General features: G+C 40.9%; 2 protein-coding genes across 2 annotated transcripts in view; one reads left to right on the forward strand and one right to left on the reverse strand.

Annotated features, from left to right (window-relative positions):
* LOC139459519 (uncharacterized) overlaps positions 1–13,983 on the reverse strand; it is a 37,246-nt gene extending 23,263 nt beyond the window's left edge. Inside the window, exons 1-2 of the mRNA XM_071241035.1 lie at positions 13,870–13,983; positions 12,000–12,144 (exon numbers count right to left, since the gene is read on the reverse strand). Coding sequence (XP_071097136.1) covers positions 12,000–12,144; positions 13,870–13,933 — 209 coding nt within the window. The 5' untranslated portion in view covers positions 13,934–13,983. The remainder of the gene's footprint in view (positions 1–11,999; positions 12,145–13,869) is intronic.
* A 3,208-nt stretch (positions 13,984–17,191) lies between these two features.
* On the forward strand, positions 17,192–17,980 carry LOC139459410 (antho-RFamide neuropeptides type 1-like). The gene has a single exon (XM_071240863.1). The coding sequence runs from the start codon at positions 17,192–17,194 to the stop codon at positions 17,978–17,980; it is 789 nt and encodes a 262-aa protein (XP_071096964.1).

The raw sequence follows: 17,980 nt of genomic DNA on the forward strand, positions 1-17,980 counted from the left end.
AACGCTAACACTGGGACTCTTCAGCCTTTCGGCTTGGTGACTCTTTAACAGGCTGTAACTTCTTTGTCAGTTGGGCTCCAGTCAAATGGATTAGCGTTCTGCGTTCGTCCGGGCTCCGGGTTCCTGTCGCATTGCTGAGATAAAGTGCTAAATCTGTTTCCCACCTCGTTCATATATTCGAATCCTCAAAGGGTTTACCTGTACCAACGCCGTCAAATGTAAAGAACCTCTTGTGAGACATCACCACTACTAAATTGACCTGGTGTCCCAGGATGTTTTAACCAATTTCCAACTTCGCCCATGTTCGAATCCTGAAATGGTTTGTTAGTACAAACGCCATCAAATGTAATGAACCGCTTGTGAGACATCGCCACATGTGTCCCAGTGTGTTCTTAACCCATGTTTGACTTCGACCATGTTCGAATCCGCATATTGTTTGATTGTACCAACGCCATCAAATGTAATGAACCGCTTGTGAGACATCACCACACGTGTCCCAGTGTTTTCTTAACCCATGTTTGACTTCGACAATGTTCGAATCCCCAAATGGTTTGCTTGTACCAACGCCATCAAATGTAAAGAACCTCTTGTGAGACATCAGCACTACTAAATTGACCTGGGTGTCCCAGGATGTTTTAACCGATTTCCAACTTCGACCATGTTCGAATCCTCAAATGGTTTGTTTGTACCAACGCCATCAAATGTAAGGAACCACTTGCAAGACATCGCCACATGTGTCCCAGTGTCTTCTTAACCCATGTTTGACTTCGGCCATGTTCGAATCCGCATATGGTTTGCTTGTACCAACGCCATCAAATGTAGTAAACCGCTTGTGAGACATCACCACGCGTGTCCAGGGTGTTCTTAACCCATGTTTGACTTCGACCATGTTCGAATCCCAAAATGGTTTGCTTGTACCAACGCCATCAAATGTAATGAACCGCTTGTGAGACATCACCACATGTGTCCCAGTGTGTTTTTAACTCATGTTTGACTTCGACCATGTTCGAATCCGCATATGGTTTGCTTGTACCAACGCCATCAAATGTAATGAACCGCTTGTGAGACATCACCACACGTGTCCCAGTGTGTTCTTAACTCATGTTTGACTTCGACCATGTTCGAATCCGCATATAGTTTGCTTGTACCAACTCCGTCAAAAGATAGTCACCGTTTGCAGGACATTGCCGCTACCAAATTGGCGTGTGCCACAGTTTCCCATATTCTAATCCGCAAATGGTTTGCTTTTAACAACGCCGTCAAAAATAAGGTACTGTAGTAATTGGCAATTGAGAAATGAAGAATCAAGTCAGCAAGTCTGACCACCCGATCCGATTAGTCGCCTCCTGTGACAAGCATAGTTGCCTCTTAGGACAAGCATCGGTTGAAAAAGGCCAATTCTAACTCTGGTCGTCAAGGGTAGTACACATAATATTGAACAAGACTGTGGAGAACGCTTGAGTATCTGCAAAGCCAGTGAATGGGGGTTTATAGTAGATTTATGAGGCGCTTCCTTCAGTATTTGTACTCAAGTCAATTTGTACTCAATAACTTTTACTAAAATCAAGTAATACCACCAAGCGGTAGTGCTTTCAGTATGCAACCCAGAAAAAAAATGAGGTACATATAGTATCAAAACTTCATGCAAACTTTCAATAGTTTCTGTGGAGAACCTTACAAGATATGATCTTTAAAGTAAAATTTTGGTGAAAAAAATTATCAAAATCAAAATCCAATATGGCCGCAACTAAAAAAGATATAAAAAAACGGCTATGCTAATTTGTTGTGTTCTGTATGGAGACAATTCTCAGAAAGTTTGAAATCATTTCATGCAGTGGATTCAGAGGAGATAGAATTTGAAGACAGGTGCCCAAAAAACCTTGGCAAAACCTTGAATCCAATATTACTGCCAAACCACGTGATCAATGACCAAAGTCAAAGAACAAAAAATATCAAAGAACTGAAGCAGCAGAAACATGCAAGGTTTGAAAGTAAACGGACAAACGGTTGTGGAGCAGCAGGGCAAAATATATCGTCAAAAAATACTTGTTTTTCAGTTATCTGCCCTTGGCCTTTGGGCCTATGGCCTTGGATTTTTGGCGGGCACTAGTACCCAACAGTCCACATACACATACAAAATTTGAACACAATCAGGCAAGTGGTTATTTTGCTAGGCCTGGTACAAAAATCGGCGGAATAATAAATAATAATAATAATAATAATAATAATAAATAATAATTAAAGCTGCAAGCAGCAATGGCGGGCTCCAAGTAACACTGTGCCCAAACGTCCCTGTTCGAATCCTCAAACGGTTTCCTTGAACCAAATCCGTCAAATGTAGGCACCACTTGCAGGGTATTGTTGCAAGGAAAATGGCGTGTGCCAGGGTGTCCAGGTCTGTTCTAAAACCATTTCCGACCTCGAACATGTTCGAATCCATAAAAGGCTGGCTTGTTCCAACTCTGTCAAAAGATAGTCACCAGAAATCGCCGCTACGAAATTGGCGTGTTCCAGGGGTGTCCCAAATATAAATCAAATATTACCACCAAGCGGTGTTACTTTTAGCATACAACCAACAACAATAAATGAGATGCATATTGCACACTAACTTCATGTAAACTTGCAATAGTTTCTGTGGAGAACCTTACAAAATTTCGTTGAAAAAAATGATCAAAATCAAAATTCAATACTTCCGTAACTAAAAAAGAATTCCAAAATCGGCTATTAAAGTTTGATGTATTATGTATGGAGACAATTATCAAAAAGTTTGAAAGCATTTCATGCAGTGGACTCGGAGTTGTTTGCGTTTAAAGACAGGTACCCAATAAACACTGCGGAAACCTTGAATCCAAAATGGCTGCCAAACCATGTGACCAATGACCAAAGTCAAAGAACAAAAAATGAGGTACATATAGCACACTTACTTCATGTAAAACAATCAATAGTTTCTGTGGAGAACCTTACAAGATGTGATATTTATAGTAAAATTTCAATGAAAAAAAATGATCAAAATCAAAATTCAATACGGCCGTAACTAAAAAGAATTCCAAAATCGGCTACTAAAGTTTGATGTGTTATGTATGGAGACAATTATCAAAAAGTTTGAAAGCATTTCATGCAGTGGACTCGGAGTTGTTTGCGTTTAAAGACAGGTACCCCAAAAACACTCTGGAAACCTTGAATCCATAATGGCTGCCAAACCACGAGACCAATGACCAAAGTCAAAGAACAAAAAATGTCAAGCAGCTCAAGCATCAGATACATGCAAGGTTTCAAAGTAATCGGATAAGCGGTTGCTGAGCAATAGGGCGAAATACATCTTCAAAATATTCTGTTCTTTTAGTTATCTGCCCTTGGCTTTTGGGCCTACGGCCTTGGATTTTTGGCGGGCACTAGTACCCAAAGGTCCACATACACACACAAAATGTGAACAAAATCGAGCCAGTGGTTATTTTTCTAGCCCTGGTACAAAAATCAGCGGAATAATAATAATATTAAATCAAACGCTGACACTGGGACTCTTCAGCCTTTCGGCTTGGTGACTCTTTAACAGGCCGTAACTTCTTTGTCAGTTGGGCTCCAGTCAAACGGATTAGCGTTCTGCGTTCGTCCGGGCCCCGGGTTCCTGTCGCATTGCTGAGATAAAGTGCTAAATCTGTTTCCCACCTCGTTCATATATTCGAATCCTCAAAGGGTTTACCTGTACCAACGCCGTCAAATGTAAAGAACCATTTGTGAGACATCACCACTACTAAATTGACCTGGGTGTCCCAGGATGTTTTAACCAATTTCCAACTTCGACCATGTTCGAATCCTGAAATGGTTTGTTAGTACAAACGCCCTCAAATGTAATGAACCGCTTGTGAGACATCGCAACATGTGTCCCAGTGTGTTCTTAACCCATGTTTGACTTCGACCATGTTCGAATCCGCATATGGTTTGTTTGTACCAACGCCATCAAATGTAATGAACCGCTTGTGAGACATCACCACACGTGTCCCAGTGTGTTCTTAACCCATGTTTGACTTCGACCATGTTCGAATCCGCATATGGTTTGCTTGTACCAACGCCATCAAATGTAAGGAACCGCTTGCAAGACATCACCACACGTGTCCTAGTGTGTTCTTAACCCATGTTTGACTTCGACCATGTTCGAATCCGCATATGGTTTGCTTGTACCAACTCCATCAAATGTAATGAACCGCTTGTGAGACATCACCACACGTGTCCCAGCGTGTTCTTAACCCATGTTTGACTTCGGCCATGTTCGAATCCCCAAATGGTTTGGTTGTACCAATGCCGTTAAATGTAACTAACCGCTTGTGAGACATCATGACATGTGTCCCAGTGTATTCTTAACCCAAGTTTGACTTCGACCATGTTCGAATTCGCACATGGTTTGGTTGTACCAACTCCGTCAAAAGATAGTCACCGTTTGCAGGACATTGCCGCTACCAAATTGGCGTGTGCCACAGTTTCCCATAATCTAATCCGCAATTGGTTTGCTTTTAACAACGCCGTCAAAAATAAGGTACTGTAGTAATTGGCAATTGAGAAATGAAGAATCAAGTCAGCAAGTCTGACCACCCGATCCGATTAGTCGCCTCCTGTGACAAGCATAATTGCCTCTTAGGACAAGCATCGGTTGAAAAAGGCCAATTCTAACTCTGGTCGTCAAGGGTAGTACACATAATATTGAACAAGACTGTGGAGAACGCTTGAGTATCTGCAAAGCCAGTGAATGGGGGTTTATAGTAGATTTATGAGGCGCTTCCTTCAGTATTTGTACTCAAGTCAATTTGTACTCAATAACTTTTACTAAAATGAAGTAATACCACCAAGCGGTGGTGCTTTCAGTATGCAACCCAGAAAAAAAATGAGGTACATATAGTATCAAAACTTCATGCAAACTTTCAATAGTTTCTGTGGAGAACCTTACAAGATATGATCTTTTAAGTAAAATTTTGGTGAAAAAATTTATCAAAATCAAAATCCAATATGGCCGCAACTAAAAAAGATATAAAAAAACGGCTATGCTAATTTGTTGTGTTCTGTATGGAGACAATTCTCAGAAAGTTTGAAATCATTTCATGCAGTGGATTCAGAGGAGATAGTATTTGAAGACAGGTGCCCAAAAAACCTTGGCAAAACCTTGAATCCAATATGGCTGCCAAACCACGTGACCAATGACCAAAGTCAAAGAACAAAAAATATTAAAGAACTGAAGCAGCAGATACATGCAAGGTTTGAAAGTAAACGGACATACGGTTGTGGAGCAGCAGGGCAAAATATATCGTCAAAAAATACTTGTTTTTCAGTTATCCGCCCTTGGCCTTTGGGCCTATGGCCTTGGATTTTTGGCGGGCACTAGTACCCAACGGTCCACATACACATACAAAATTTGAACACAATCAGGCAAGTGGTTATTTTGCTAGGCCTGGTACAAAAATCGGCGGAATAATAAATAATAATAATAATAATAATAATAATTAAAGCTGCAAGCAGCAATGGCGGGCTCCAAGTAACACTGTGCCCAAACGTCCCTGTTCGAATCCTCAAAGGGTTTCCTTGAACCAACTCCGTCAAATGTAGGCACCACTTGCAGGGTATCGTCGCAAGGAAATTGGCGTGTACCAGAGTGTCCAGGTCTGTTCTAAAACCATTCCCCACCTCGAACATGTTCGAATCCATAAAGGGTTTGCTTGTACCAACTCTGTCTAAAGATGTCACCGGAAATCGCCGCTACGAAATTGGCGTGTTCCAGGGGTGTCCCAAGTATTGATCAAATATTACCACCAAGCGGTGTTACTTTTAGCATACAACCAATAACAATAAATGAGATGCATATGGCACACTAACTTCATGTAAACTTGCAATAGTTTCTGTGGAGAACCTTACAAGATATGATCTTCAAAGCAAAATTTCGTTGAAAAATATGATCAAAATAAAAATTCAATACGACCGTAACTAAAAAAGATATCCAAAATCGGCTATTAACATTTGATGCGTTATGTATGGAGACAATTATCAGAAAGTTTGAAAGCATTTCATGGAGTGGACTCAAAGTTGTTTGCATTTGAAGACAGGTACCCTAAAAACACTGTAAAAACCTTGAATCCAATATGGCTGCCAAACCATGTGACCAATGACCAAAGTCAAAGAACAAAAAATGTCAAGCAGCTTAAGCAGCAGATACATGCTAGGTTTCAACGTAATCGGATAAGCGGTTGTGGAGCAATAGGGCGAAATACATCTTCAAAATATTCTCTTCTTTTAGTTATCTGCCCTTGGCCTTTGGGCCTACGGCCTTGGGATTTGGGCGGGCACCAGTACCCACCGGTCCACATACACACACAAAATGTGAACATAATCGAGCCAGTGGTTATTTTTCTAGCTCTGGTACAAAAATCGGCGGAATAATAATAATATTAAATCAAACGCTAACACTGGGACTCTTCAGCCTTTCGGCTTGGTGACTCTTTAACAGGCCGTAACTTCTTTGTCAGTTGGGCTCAAGTCAAATGGATTATCGTTCTGCTTTCCTCCGGGCCCCGGGTTCCTGTCGCATTGTTGAGATAAAGTGCTAAAACCTGTTTCCCACCTCGTTCATATATTCGAATCCTCAAAGGGTTTACCTGTACCAGCGCCGTCAAATGTAAAGAACCTCTTGTGAGACATCACCACTACTACATTGACCTGGGTGTCCCAGGATGTTTAAACCAATTTCCAACTTCGACCATGTTCGAATCCTCAAATGGTGTGGTTGTACCAATGCCATCAAATGTAATGAACCACTTGCATGACATCCACATGTGTCCCAGTGTGTTCTTAACCCATGTTTGACTTCGACCATGTTCGAATCCCAAAATGGTTTGGTTGTACCAACGCCATCAAATGTAATAAACCGCTTGTGAGACATCACCACACGTGTCCCAGTGTGTTCTTAACACATGTTTGACATTGACCATGTTCGAATCCGCATATGGTTTGGTTGTACCAATGCCATCAAATGTAATGAACCGCTTGTGAGACATCACCACACGTGTCCTAGTGTGTTCTTAACCCATGTTTGACCTCGACCATGTTCGAATCCCCAAATGGTTTGGTTGTACCAACGCCATCAAATGTAATGAACCGCTTGTGAGACATCACCACATGTGTCCCAGTGTGTTCTTAACCCATGTTTGACTTCGACCATGTTCGAATCCGCATATAGTTTGCTTGTACCAACTCCGTCAAAAGATAGTCACGGTTTGCAGGACATTGCCGCTACCAAATTTACGAGTGCCACAGTTTCCCAGAGTGTACTAAACCAATTTCCGACCTCGACCATATCCTAATCCGCAAATGGTTTGCTTTAAACAACGCTGTCAAAAATAAGGTACCGTAGCAATTGGCAATTGAGAAATGAAGAATCAAGTCTGAAGCGAGTCGGACCACCCGATTCGATTAGTCGCCTCCTGTGACAAGCATAGTTGCCTCTTGAGACAAGCATAGGTTGAAAAAGGCCAATTCTAACTCTGGTCGTCAAGGGTAGTACACATAATATTGAACAAGGCTGTGGAGAACGCGAGGGTATCTGCAAAGCCAGTGAATGGGGGTTTATAGTAGATTTATGAGGCGCTTCCTTCAGTATTTGTACTCAAGTCTGATTTTTTTACTTAAATCGAATAATACCACACCAAGCAGTGGTGCTTTCATTATGCAACCCAGGACCAAATGAGCTGCATATAGTCTCAAAGTTTCATGCAAACTTTCAATAGTTTCTGTCACAAACTTTACAAGCTATGATCTTAAAAGTAAAATTTCGGTGAAAAAAATGATCAAAATCAAAATCAAATATGGCCGCAACTACAAAAGATATCGAAAAATGGCTATGCTAATTTGTTGTGTTCTGTATGGAGACAATTCTCAGAAAGTTTGAAATCATTTCATGCAGTGGATTCAGAGGAGATAGTATTTGAAGACAGGTGCCCAAAAAACCCTGGCAAAACCTTGAATCCAATATGGCTGCCAAACCACGTGATCAATGACCAAAGTCAAAGAACAAAAATTATCAAGCAACTGAAGCAGTAGATACATGCAAGGTTTGAAAGTAAACGGACAAACGGTTGTGGAGCAACAGGGCAAAATATATCGTCAAAAAATACTTGTTTTTCAGTTATCTGCCCTTGGCCTTTGGGCTTACGGCCTTGGCTTTCTGGCGGGCACTAGTACCCAATGGTCTACAAACACACACAAAATTTGAACAAAATCGAGCTAGTGGTTATTTTGCTAGGGCAGGTACAAAAATCGGCGGAATAATAAATAATAATAATAATAATAAATAATAATAATAATAATAATAATAAATCGAACGATTACAATAGGGCTCTACAGCCTTTCGGCTTGGAGCCCTAATAAATAATAATAATAAATCGAACGATTACAATAGGGCTCTACAGCCTTTCGGCTTGGAGCCCTAATAATAAATCGAACGATTACAATAGGGCTCTACAGCCTTTCGGCTTGGAGCCCTAATAATAATAAATCGAACGATTACAATAGGGCTCTACAGCCTTTCGGCTTGGAGCCCTAATAATAATAATAAATCGAACGATTTCAATAGGGCTCTACAGCCTTTCGGCTTGGAGCCCTAATAATAATAAATAATAATAATAATAATTAAAGCTGCAAGCAGCAATGGCGGGCTCCAAGAAACACTGTGTCCAAACGTCCATGTTCGAATCCTCAAAGGGTTTCCTTGAACCAAATCCATCAAATGTAGGCACCACTTGCAGGGTATCGACGAAAGGAAAATGGCATGTGCCAGGATGTCCAGGTCTGTTCTAAAACCATTTCCGACCTCGAACATGTTCGAATCCATAAAAGGTTGGCTTGTGCCAACTCTGTCAAAAGATAGTCACCGGAAATCGCCGCTACGAAATTGGCGTGTTCCAGGGGTGTCCACAATATAAATCAAATTTTACCACCAAACGGTGTTACTTTTAGCATACAACCAATAACAATAAATGAGATGCATATGGCACACTAACTTCATGTAAACTTGCAATAGTTTCTGTGGAGAACCTTACAAGATATGATCTTTAAAGCAAAATTTCGTTGAAAAAAATGATCAAAATCAAAATTCAATACGGCCGTAACTAAAAAAGAATTCCAAAATCGGCTACTAAAGTTTGATGTGTTATGTATGGAGATAATTATCAAAAAGTTTGAAAGCATTTCATGCAGTGGACTCGGAGTTCTTTGCGTTTAAAGACAGGTACCCAAAAAAACACTGTGGAAACCTTGAATCCATAATGGCTGCCAAACCACGTGACCAATGACCAAAGTCAAAGAACAAAAAATGTCAAGCAGCTCAAGCAGCAGATACATGAAAGGTGTCAAAGTAATCGGATAAGCGGTTGCTGAGCAATAGGGCGAAACATATCTTCAAAATATTCTGTTCTTTTAGTTATCTGCCCTTGGCTTTTGGTCCTACGGCCTTGGATTTTTGGAGGGCACTAGTACCCAACGGTCCACATACACACACAAAATGTGAACAAAATCGAGCAAGTGGTTATTTTTCTAGCTCTGGTACAAAAATCGGCGGAATAATAATAATATTAAATCAAACTCTAACACTGGGACTCTTCAGCCTTTCGGCTTGGTGACTCTTTAACAGGCCGTAACTTCTTTGTCAGTTGGGCTCCAGTCAAACGGGTTAGCGTTCTGCGTTCGTCCGGGCCCCGGGTTCCTGTCGCATTGCTGAGATAAAGTGCTAAACCTGTTCCCCACCTCGTTCATATATTCGAATCCTCAAAGGGTTTACCTGTACCAGCGCCGTCAAATGTAAAGAACCTCTTGTGAGACATCACCACTACTAAATTGACCTGGGTGTCCCAGGATGTTTTAACCAATTTCCAACTTCGACCATGTTCGAATCCTCAAATGGTTTGTTTGTACCAATGCCATCAAATGTAAGGAACCACTTGCATGACATCGCCACATGTGTCCCAGTGTGTTCTTAACCCATGTTTGACTTCGACCATGTTCGAATCCGCATATGGTTTGCTTGTACCAACACCATCAAATGTAATGAACCGCTTGTGAGACATCACCACACGTGTCCCAGTGTGATCTTAACCCATGTTTGACTTCGACCATGTTCGAATCCCAAAATGGTTTGGTTGTACCAACGCCATCATATGTAATAAACCGCTTGCGAGACATCACCACACGTGTCCCAGTGTGTTCTTAACCCATGTTTGACTTCGACCATGTTCGAATCCGCATATGGTTTGCTTGTACCAACGCCATCAAATATAATGAACCGTTTGTGAGACATCACCACACGTGTCCCAGTGTGATCTTAACCCATGTTTGACTTCGACCATGTTCGAATCCGCATATGGTTTGGTTGTACCAACGCCATCAAATATAATGAACCGCTTGTGAGACATCCCCACACGTGTCCCAGTGTGTTCTTAACCCATGTTTGACTTCGACCATGTTCGAATCCCAAAATGGTTTGGTTGTACCAACGCCGTCAAATGTAATGAACCGCTTGTGAGACATCACCACATGTGTCCCAGTGTGTTCTTAACCCATGTTTGACTTCGACCATGTTCGAATCCACATATAGTTTGCTTGTACCAACTCCGTCAAAAGATAGTCACGGTTTGCAGGACATTACCGCTACCAAATTGGCTTGTGCCACAGTTTCCCAGAGTGTACTAAACCAATTTCCGACCTCGACCATATCCTAATCCGCAAATGGTTTGCTTTAAACAACGCTGTCAAAAATAAGGTACCGTAGCAGTTGGCAATTGAGAAATGAAGAATCAAGTCTGAAGCGAGTCTGACCACCCGATCCGATTAGTCGCCTCCTGTGACAAGCATAGTTGCCGCTTGAGACAAGCATCGGTTGAAAAAGGCCAATTCTAACTCTGGTCGTCAAGGGTAGTACAAATAATATTGAACAAGGCTGTGGAGAACGCGAGGGTATCTGCAAAGCCAGTGAATGGGGGTTTATAGTAGATTTATGAGGCGCTTCCTTCAGTATTTGTACTCAAGTCTGATTTTTTTACTTAAATCGAATAATACCACACCAAGCAGTGGTGCTTTCAGTATGCAACCCAGGACAAAATGAGCTGCATATAGTCTCAAAGTTTCATGCAAACTTTCAATAGTTTCTGTCAAGAACCTTACAAGCTATGATCTTAAAAGTAAAATTTCGGTGAAAAAAATGATCAAAATCAAAATCCAATATGGCCGCAACTACAAAAGATACCGAAAAATGGCTATGCTTATTTGTTGTGTTCTGTATGGAGACAATTCTCAGAAAGTTTGAAATCATTTGATGCACTGGATTCAGAGGAGATAGTATTTGAAGACAGGTGCCCAAAAAACCCTGTGAAAACCTTGAATCCAATATGGCTGCCAAACCACGTGACCAATGACCAAAGTCAAAGAACAAAAAATATCAAAGAACTGAAGCAGCAGATACATGCAAGGTTTGAAAGTAAACGGACAAACGGTTGTGGAGCAGCAGGGCAAAATATATCGTCAAAAAATACTTGTTTTTCAGTTATCTGCCCTTGGCCTTTGGGTCTACGGCCTTGGGTTTTTGGCGGGCACTAGTACCCAACAGTCCACATACACATACAAAATTTGAACACAACCAGGCAAGTGGTTATTTTGCTAGGCCTGGTACAAAAATCGGCGGAATAATAAATAATAATAATAATAATAATAATAAATAATAATAATAAATCGAACGATTACAATAGGGCTCTACAGCCTTTCGGCTTGGAGCCCTAATAAATCGAACGATTTCAATAGGGCTCTACAGCCTTTCGGCTTGGAGCCCTAATAATAATAATGTGAGATGAGCGAGTAATAATTAATATGACTGTCTGAACACTGGTTCCTCAATATTGATAAGAACTCTTACTGTTATATTAACCCTAGTCATAATCTGTATACCGTTATGGTCTGTTTTTGTTGTGTTTATTTACCTGCACAGCTGTCTGACGAAGGACAAGTTTGTGTTTGCGACGCTGATATTCTGTGCCAGATGGGGTAAAGCCACCCTCATAATCTCTTGGCTGAAGTTGGCGAAACATTCTGCGCTCTTCACAGGGTTGCACGTCAACGGAGCACCTGGAAAACACGATCGTCAACTAGAGGTTACTATGGCAACATGCTACTTCGCCGGGAATCGGTTTCATAACAGGGGAGAATATGTTGAAATAGATGAATAGGTGTAGTATGTTTGTTTGTTTGTTGTGCGCCAGTCAGCAATGTTCTGGTTGTATAGTGTTCTCCTTGGTGGTTGATGACATGAGCAACGGCAGGCGCATTATCAAAATCACACAACGTAACTTTTTCTAATTTAATCGGATTTAATGATAAATTTCTATCAGAACACAAGTGAATGTTCGTCACTATGAGCTTGGAAGTGGACGCGCATTCATTGCGACGCGCCACCCGTGAAGATCCGGGTTAGAATAGGTTTTCAGCAACCCATGCTTGTTATAAGAGGCGACTATGCCAGTCGTAAGAGGCTACTGACGGGATCGGGTGGTGAGGCTCACTGACTTAGTTGATGCATATCAAGCATTTTCTCGAAATTACGTGTTTTTTCTCGCTACTTCGATTATTTTCTCGTTATTTCAATTATTGTCTCGAAATAAAAAGATTATCTTGAAATAACGAGAAATTAATCGAAGTAACGCGAAAAACTCGTAATGTCGAAAATATGCTTGAAATAACGAGAGAGAAAATCGGAATTCGTGTTTCTTAATTAAACTTGAAAAAACGAGAAAATAATCGAAGTAACGACAAAAACTCGAAATTTCAAGAGAAAAATGAAATTACGACAAAAAAATAGAAAATTCGAGTTTTCGAAATAATCTTGAAATAACGAGAAAATATATAAAATCTTGATATGACCATTCTGAGTGAGTACGTGTCTTCATGGAACGATACACGTTATGAATCACAATCAGCCTGACTACCCGATCCATTTAGTCACCTCTCACTACCAACACAGGTTGCTTTGGACCAATTCGAACCCAGAACCCCATGTTCACAAAGATATATCATGATATTATAATATTTGAATATCATAATGGTTACATAAAATATAATAATCATAGAATAGTATCATTTGATAATTCCACCTTTGCTTCCGAATTAAATAATAGTTCCTTTAATATTCAATTCCATGTAGGTCGAATGGGATTTTTCGGAATGAATGTCATTTATTTGCTTAATCGTTTGCATTTGATAGTGATAAATTGTGCAATGTAAAAGAAAAAACAGAAGAATGACAAATTTCTGTAAGTACACAAATGAACGTTCGTCAGTGTGAGTTTGGGAGTGGACGCACTTTCATTGCCACGCGAACCTTGAACCGCACAAAGCAAATACATCTTTTTTGTTCGCATCAGGTACAGACAGACCTGGGTGCCGTTGTACAAAACAAACTTAGTGCTTCGACTGTTGTAATTCTGTAAATGTATGGTAGTTGCGATCACCATAGCGCTAAGATCGCTTTGTACAAAGACACCTGATCCTGTTAACGATAGAGAGGGCGTGGCTTGAACGAGAAATCAATACCCGGACGAAAATAAAGATAAAGCTCTTAGTAACTTAGGCTTGAAAACGAAAAACATGGATTATGCAGAATCTATTAATAGTTTTAATTCATATTTAATAATGTCGTAATTTTTAGGCAACTAAATTCGATTATCATGCTAACTGTATGTTAACTATTTTACTGTCCATTGTGAAGACTAGATAAAGGATTGAGTGAATACAAATTACAATAAATCATTTAGAAAAAATTAGCCCTATTACCTTTGTGTAAAACAGAGAACTTACCTGAGCAGGTATAGAGACAGGCTAACAGAAGTAAGCCTTTCAAGGTGTGTTGAAATGTAAGCATCGTTGAATGATAGTCTGCAGTGATTCTGCGATAGCAGTATAGAAGACTGTAGAATGAATACTCATCCTGGTTTATATAGCCTGTGACATCCTGGTGTCAATCCGGGTCACTGTGACGTCTCTATTACAATGGTTGTCAACATCATCAAACTAAAATATATCCTGAATTGCAACACCGCCTTTCCGTCGATGAGGGACACAGTGAGTCTTAGACTAAAGTATCAGTGAGGCTTGTTTTGGGTTTGTGAATGTTATCACCCGATCCAGTCAGCAATAGTATGCTTCATCAGGGCGGCCTGTAAACACTCGAAATGGACCCAGGTAAACCAATGGTTGATAGCGTGAGCAATGTTTCACGTTTTTGGGGTACGATGTTCATGCATTGTGACCACCCAGTCCTCCGTGGTCGCTCTTTAGTCGGCATATTGTTTAACGACGCACTCAGCAATATTCCATCGACGGTCGCTCTTAAAAGCTCCTAAGCGAGTGAGTGAGAATGGTTTACGCTGCTTCAGGTACTATTCCAGCAATATCACTTCGGGAAACACCAGAAATGGTATGCACTCATTGTACCCATGTGTAGAATAGAATCCGGGCCTTTGGCGTGACGAGCGACCGCTTTAACCACTAGGCTACCCGACGTTGGTTAACCCCAATCTATACTCTTAAGTCAGGCATGATGTCCTAAGGATGTTTTTCTGCTTCAGAATACCCATCGTGCTCCCAAATAGCGATGAAAGTAAATGTCAAATAATGCTTTTCGATTTTCACCATTTTCAGGTTTTCAAAAAGAAGAAAGCGGCATTTAACAAAATGTAATTTGATTTGTTTCTACGACACCTTTCTTTCATTGTCTTTGCACATAGGCAAAACATTTTTTATTCGAATGCGTGAGTGAATGTTGTAGTACGCCGCAGTCAGCAACAATCAAGCTCTACAACGTCGTAAACTGGAGTATGCAAACCGGTGACCGAAGTCATGAGCAACGATCCACGCCATGACACGTCATCAACCAAGTCAGCGAACCTGGCCACCCGATCCATTTTAGCCGCTCTTGTGGGGAACTTCGGTTTGAAATCAGCAGCTTCTTGTAATGTTTAGGAGCTCAATTATTTTCAGCACAATCAGGTGCTAAATTCATTATGTTTCGGAATAAATAAATATAACGAACTGTTATCTTTGGACGAAAATAGTCGCACGATGGATCGATGGGATAGCCTTGTGGTTAAAGTGTCCGCACGTCACACATAAGCCCTGGTTTGATTCTCTACATGGACACCAGGTGTAAAGCCCATTCTGGTATTCCCAACCTTCACATTGGAGGGACCTTTATTGGCAATACAACTGTTGTCATTGATCTATGATAAACATGGGAGTTACGATCGTTCTCGCAGGCGAAACTAGCTAACCCTAACAGGGCCTCTTGAGATTACTTTACGTTAAAAATAGCTCTTTCCTCTTCGCACTTGTCTCAGTGGTTTTCTTCGAAGCACACGTAAACACATGTTTCTTAGCCATGTATGATAGCGTATTGCTTTACAGTGTTGTCACAATTCAGGGGTGTGGCTGTCGTAAATGACAATGGGCTTATCACACTGCACCCCTCAATTTCCACGGTGGCTGGTCGCTCGTGACGTGCAAGCAGAAGTGAAATGTACAAGGCGCTGTTATTGACTGGAAAAATACTGTCAGGGATGGTAGCGCGCTTAGCATGACTGGAAACATGCCTTGGATTTTGACATTTAACTACCGAATTAGTTTTTGAATCTTCTCAAGGTATTGCATCTATTATGATAAATAATCTCATGATGATATAATACAGTGGATAATCGAAGACACTATTTTTTTTGCGAATTATATTAATTAAATATCTCGCCTCTGTTCATTGCTGAAAGTATAGTGTTTTACTCCGCCGTAATCATATAGTCATACAATCGTGCTTAATAATAATTATTTTAAAATACTTAAATGAAAAAGGATGGTTTTTTCTATGTATCGATTGTTAAATCCTTACCTGGCGGAGAAAATTATGAAATATTTCTCAGTGGAATTTATAAATTTTAATGCCATATTTTTATATATTTTTTTAGATGTATTTTTATTTTAAGGTTCAAAGAGGGTTGTGTCGGCATCGAAAGTGGGTGTCTGTTGTTTTCATTAATCTTTCCTCTCTGCGTGAGATACGTTTGCACGTTTATTCAGATATCTTTCAGAAAATGTTTTACTAACAGTACGTTTCCGAAAACTTCAAAATAATATCCTGAAGGTAAAAGAAAACCGCCCATGCATATCCTCATTATGGAAACAAATAAAACAGAAGAAAAACTGAATATTGAACAGTTGGTGCTATTTTCGGAAAATTACGCCAAAATGAGATGATCTCTTCCTTCCTATATTTGCTGATAACATGAAAAGACTTCAAGAAATGTGCAGCAAGGAAACGATTATGCATGTCATGGAAATGTTGCAGCGAAAAGAGAACCAGGATCCAAGGCTCAGTCTGATGTTAACGTTTGTTAATTCATTCAAAGTTAAAGTTACCTTTAATGATCATAACCAAAACCCGATCAGCTTTAGGCCATTTTTTTATAAATTGGACTTTTCTTCAAAAATTTAAAAATACCAAATTAGTTAAATTTCCCTATTTTCAAAAATGAATAGTGACATGATAAATGAGAAATTATTTTTTCATTTTTAATTTGTTACGTGACAAGAATGTCTGAATGTCTAAAGTGTCTGAAGCGCGCTCGCGTTTTGAGACTGTATAAGACAGGTAAAAGGTTGTGTTTTTTTTGTGGGATTATACGGCCCGGTGGTGATTTCAAAACACCTTGAACTGGAAAAGATTTTTTCCCACATTCCTGAGCTGTCCGTAAACCTGGTACCATGAATAAAACGCGTATGGAGAACTGAGATATCCGGTGTGGGGACATATTGAAGAATAGATGGAAATGGGTTTCTTACTTTATTGTGGATGTCAAAACAGTTCTACTACTCACGTGTGGTAGTTAAAAAAACATATCCCTCATGCACACCTTGTTTATCTCGTGGATGTGTACAAGTATTTTTTTTTGTATTTTACGGAGGAGTCTTCGCATGCTGTTTCATTTACATCTTTGGCCGATTGTCGACTCGGCGTTTAGCCCAGAATAAATAATTATTAAATTTTCAGCCAAAGCTTGGAAGTATATGTAAGGAGACATATGTGAACACTAACTGTAGAGAGGCAGGCAATATGTTTTGTAGAGAGGCAGGCGCGATGTTTGGTAGACAGGCAGGCGGGATGTTTGGTAGACAGGCCGGCGGGATGTTTGGTAGACAGGCAGGCGGGATGTTTGGTAGAGAGACAGGCGGTATGTTTGGTAGACAGGCAGGCGGGACGTTTGTTAGAGAAGCAGGCGGGATGTTTGGTGGACTGGCAGGCGGGATGTTTGGTAGAGAAGCGGGCGGGACGTTTGGTAGAGAAGCAGGAGGGATGTTTGGTAGACAGGCAAGGGGGATGTTTGGTAGACAGTCAGGCGGGATATTTGGTAGACAGGCAGGCGCGATGTTTGGTAGACAGGCAGGCTGGATGTTTGGTAGTCAGGCAGGCGGGATGTTTGGTAGAGGGGCAGGCGGGATGTTTGGTAGACAGGCAGGCTGGATGTTTGGTAGAGAGACAGGTGGGATGTTTGGTAGACAGGCAGGCTGGATGTTTGGTAGAGAGACAGGCGGGATGTTTGGTAGACAGGCAGGCGAAACGTTTGGTAGACAGGCAGGCGGGGTGTTTGGTAGAGAGGCAGGCGGGATGTTTGGTAGACAGGCAGGTGGGACGTTTGGTAGAGAGACAGGCGGGATGTTTGGTAGACAGGCAGGCGGGAAGTTTGGTAGAGAAGCAGGCGTGACGTTTGGTAGAGAAGCAGGCGGGATGTTTGGTAGAGAAGCAGGCGGGGTGTTTGGTAGAGAGACAGGCGGGATGTTTGGAAGACAGGCAGGGTGGTGTGTGGTAGAGAAGCAGGCGGGGATGGGGAGACTATCCACCTGCATCCAGTTGCAAGGTGTGAAATAA

The sequence above is a fragment of the Haliotis cracherodii genome, unplaced genomic scaffold, assembly GCF_022045235.1.
Source record: "Haliotis cracherodii isolate W230 unplaced genomic scaffold, xgHalCrac1.p SCAF_13, whole genome shotgun sequence".
Taxonomy (NCBI): Eukaryota; Metazoa; Mollusca; class Gastropoda; order Lepetellida; family Haliotidae; genus Haliotis; species Haliotis cracherodii.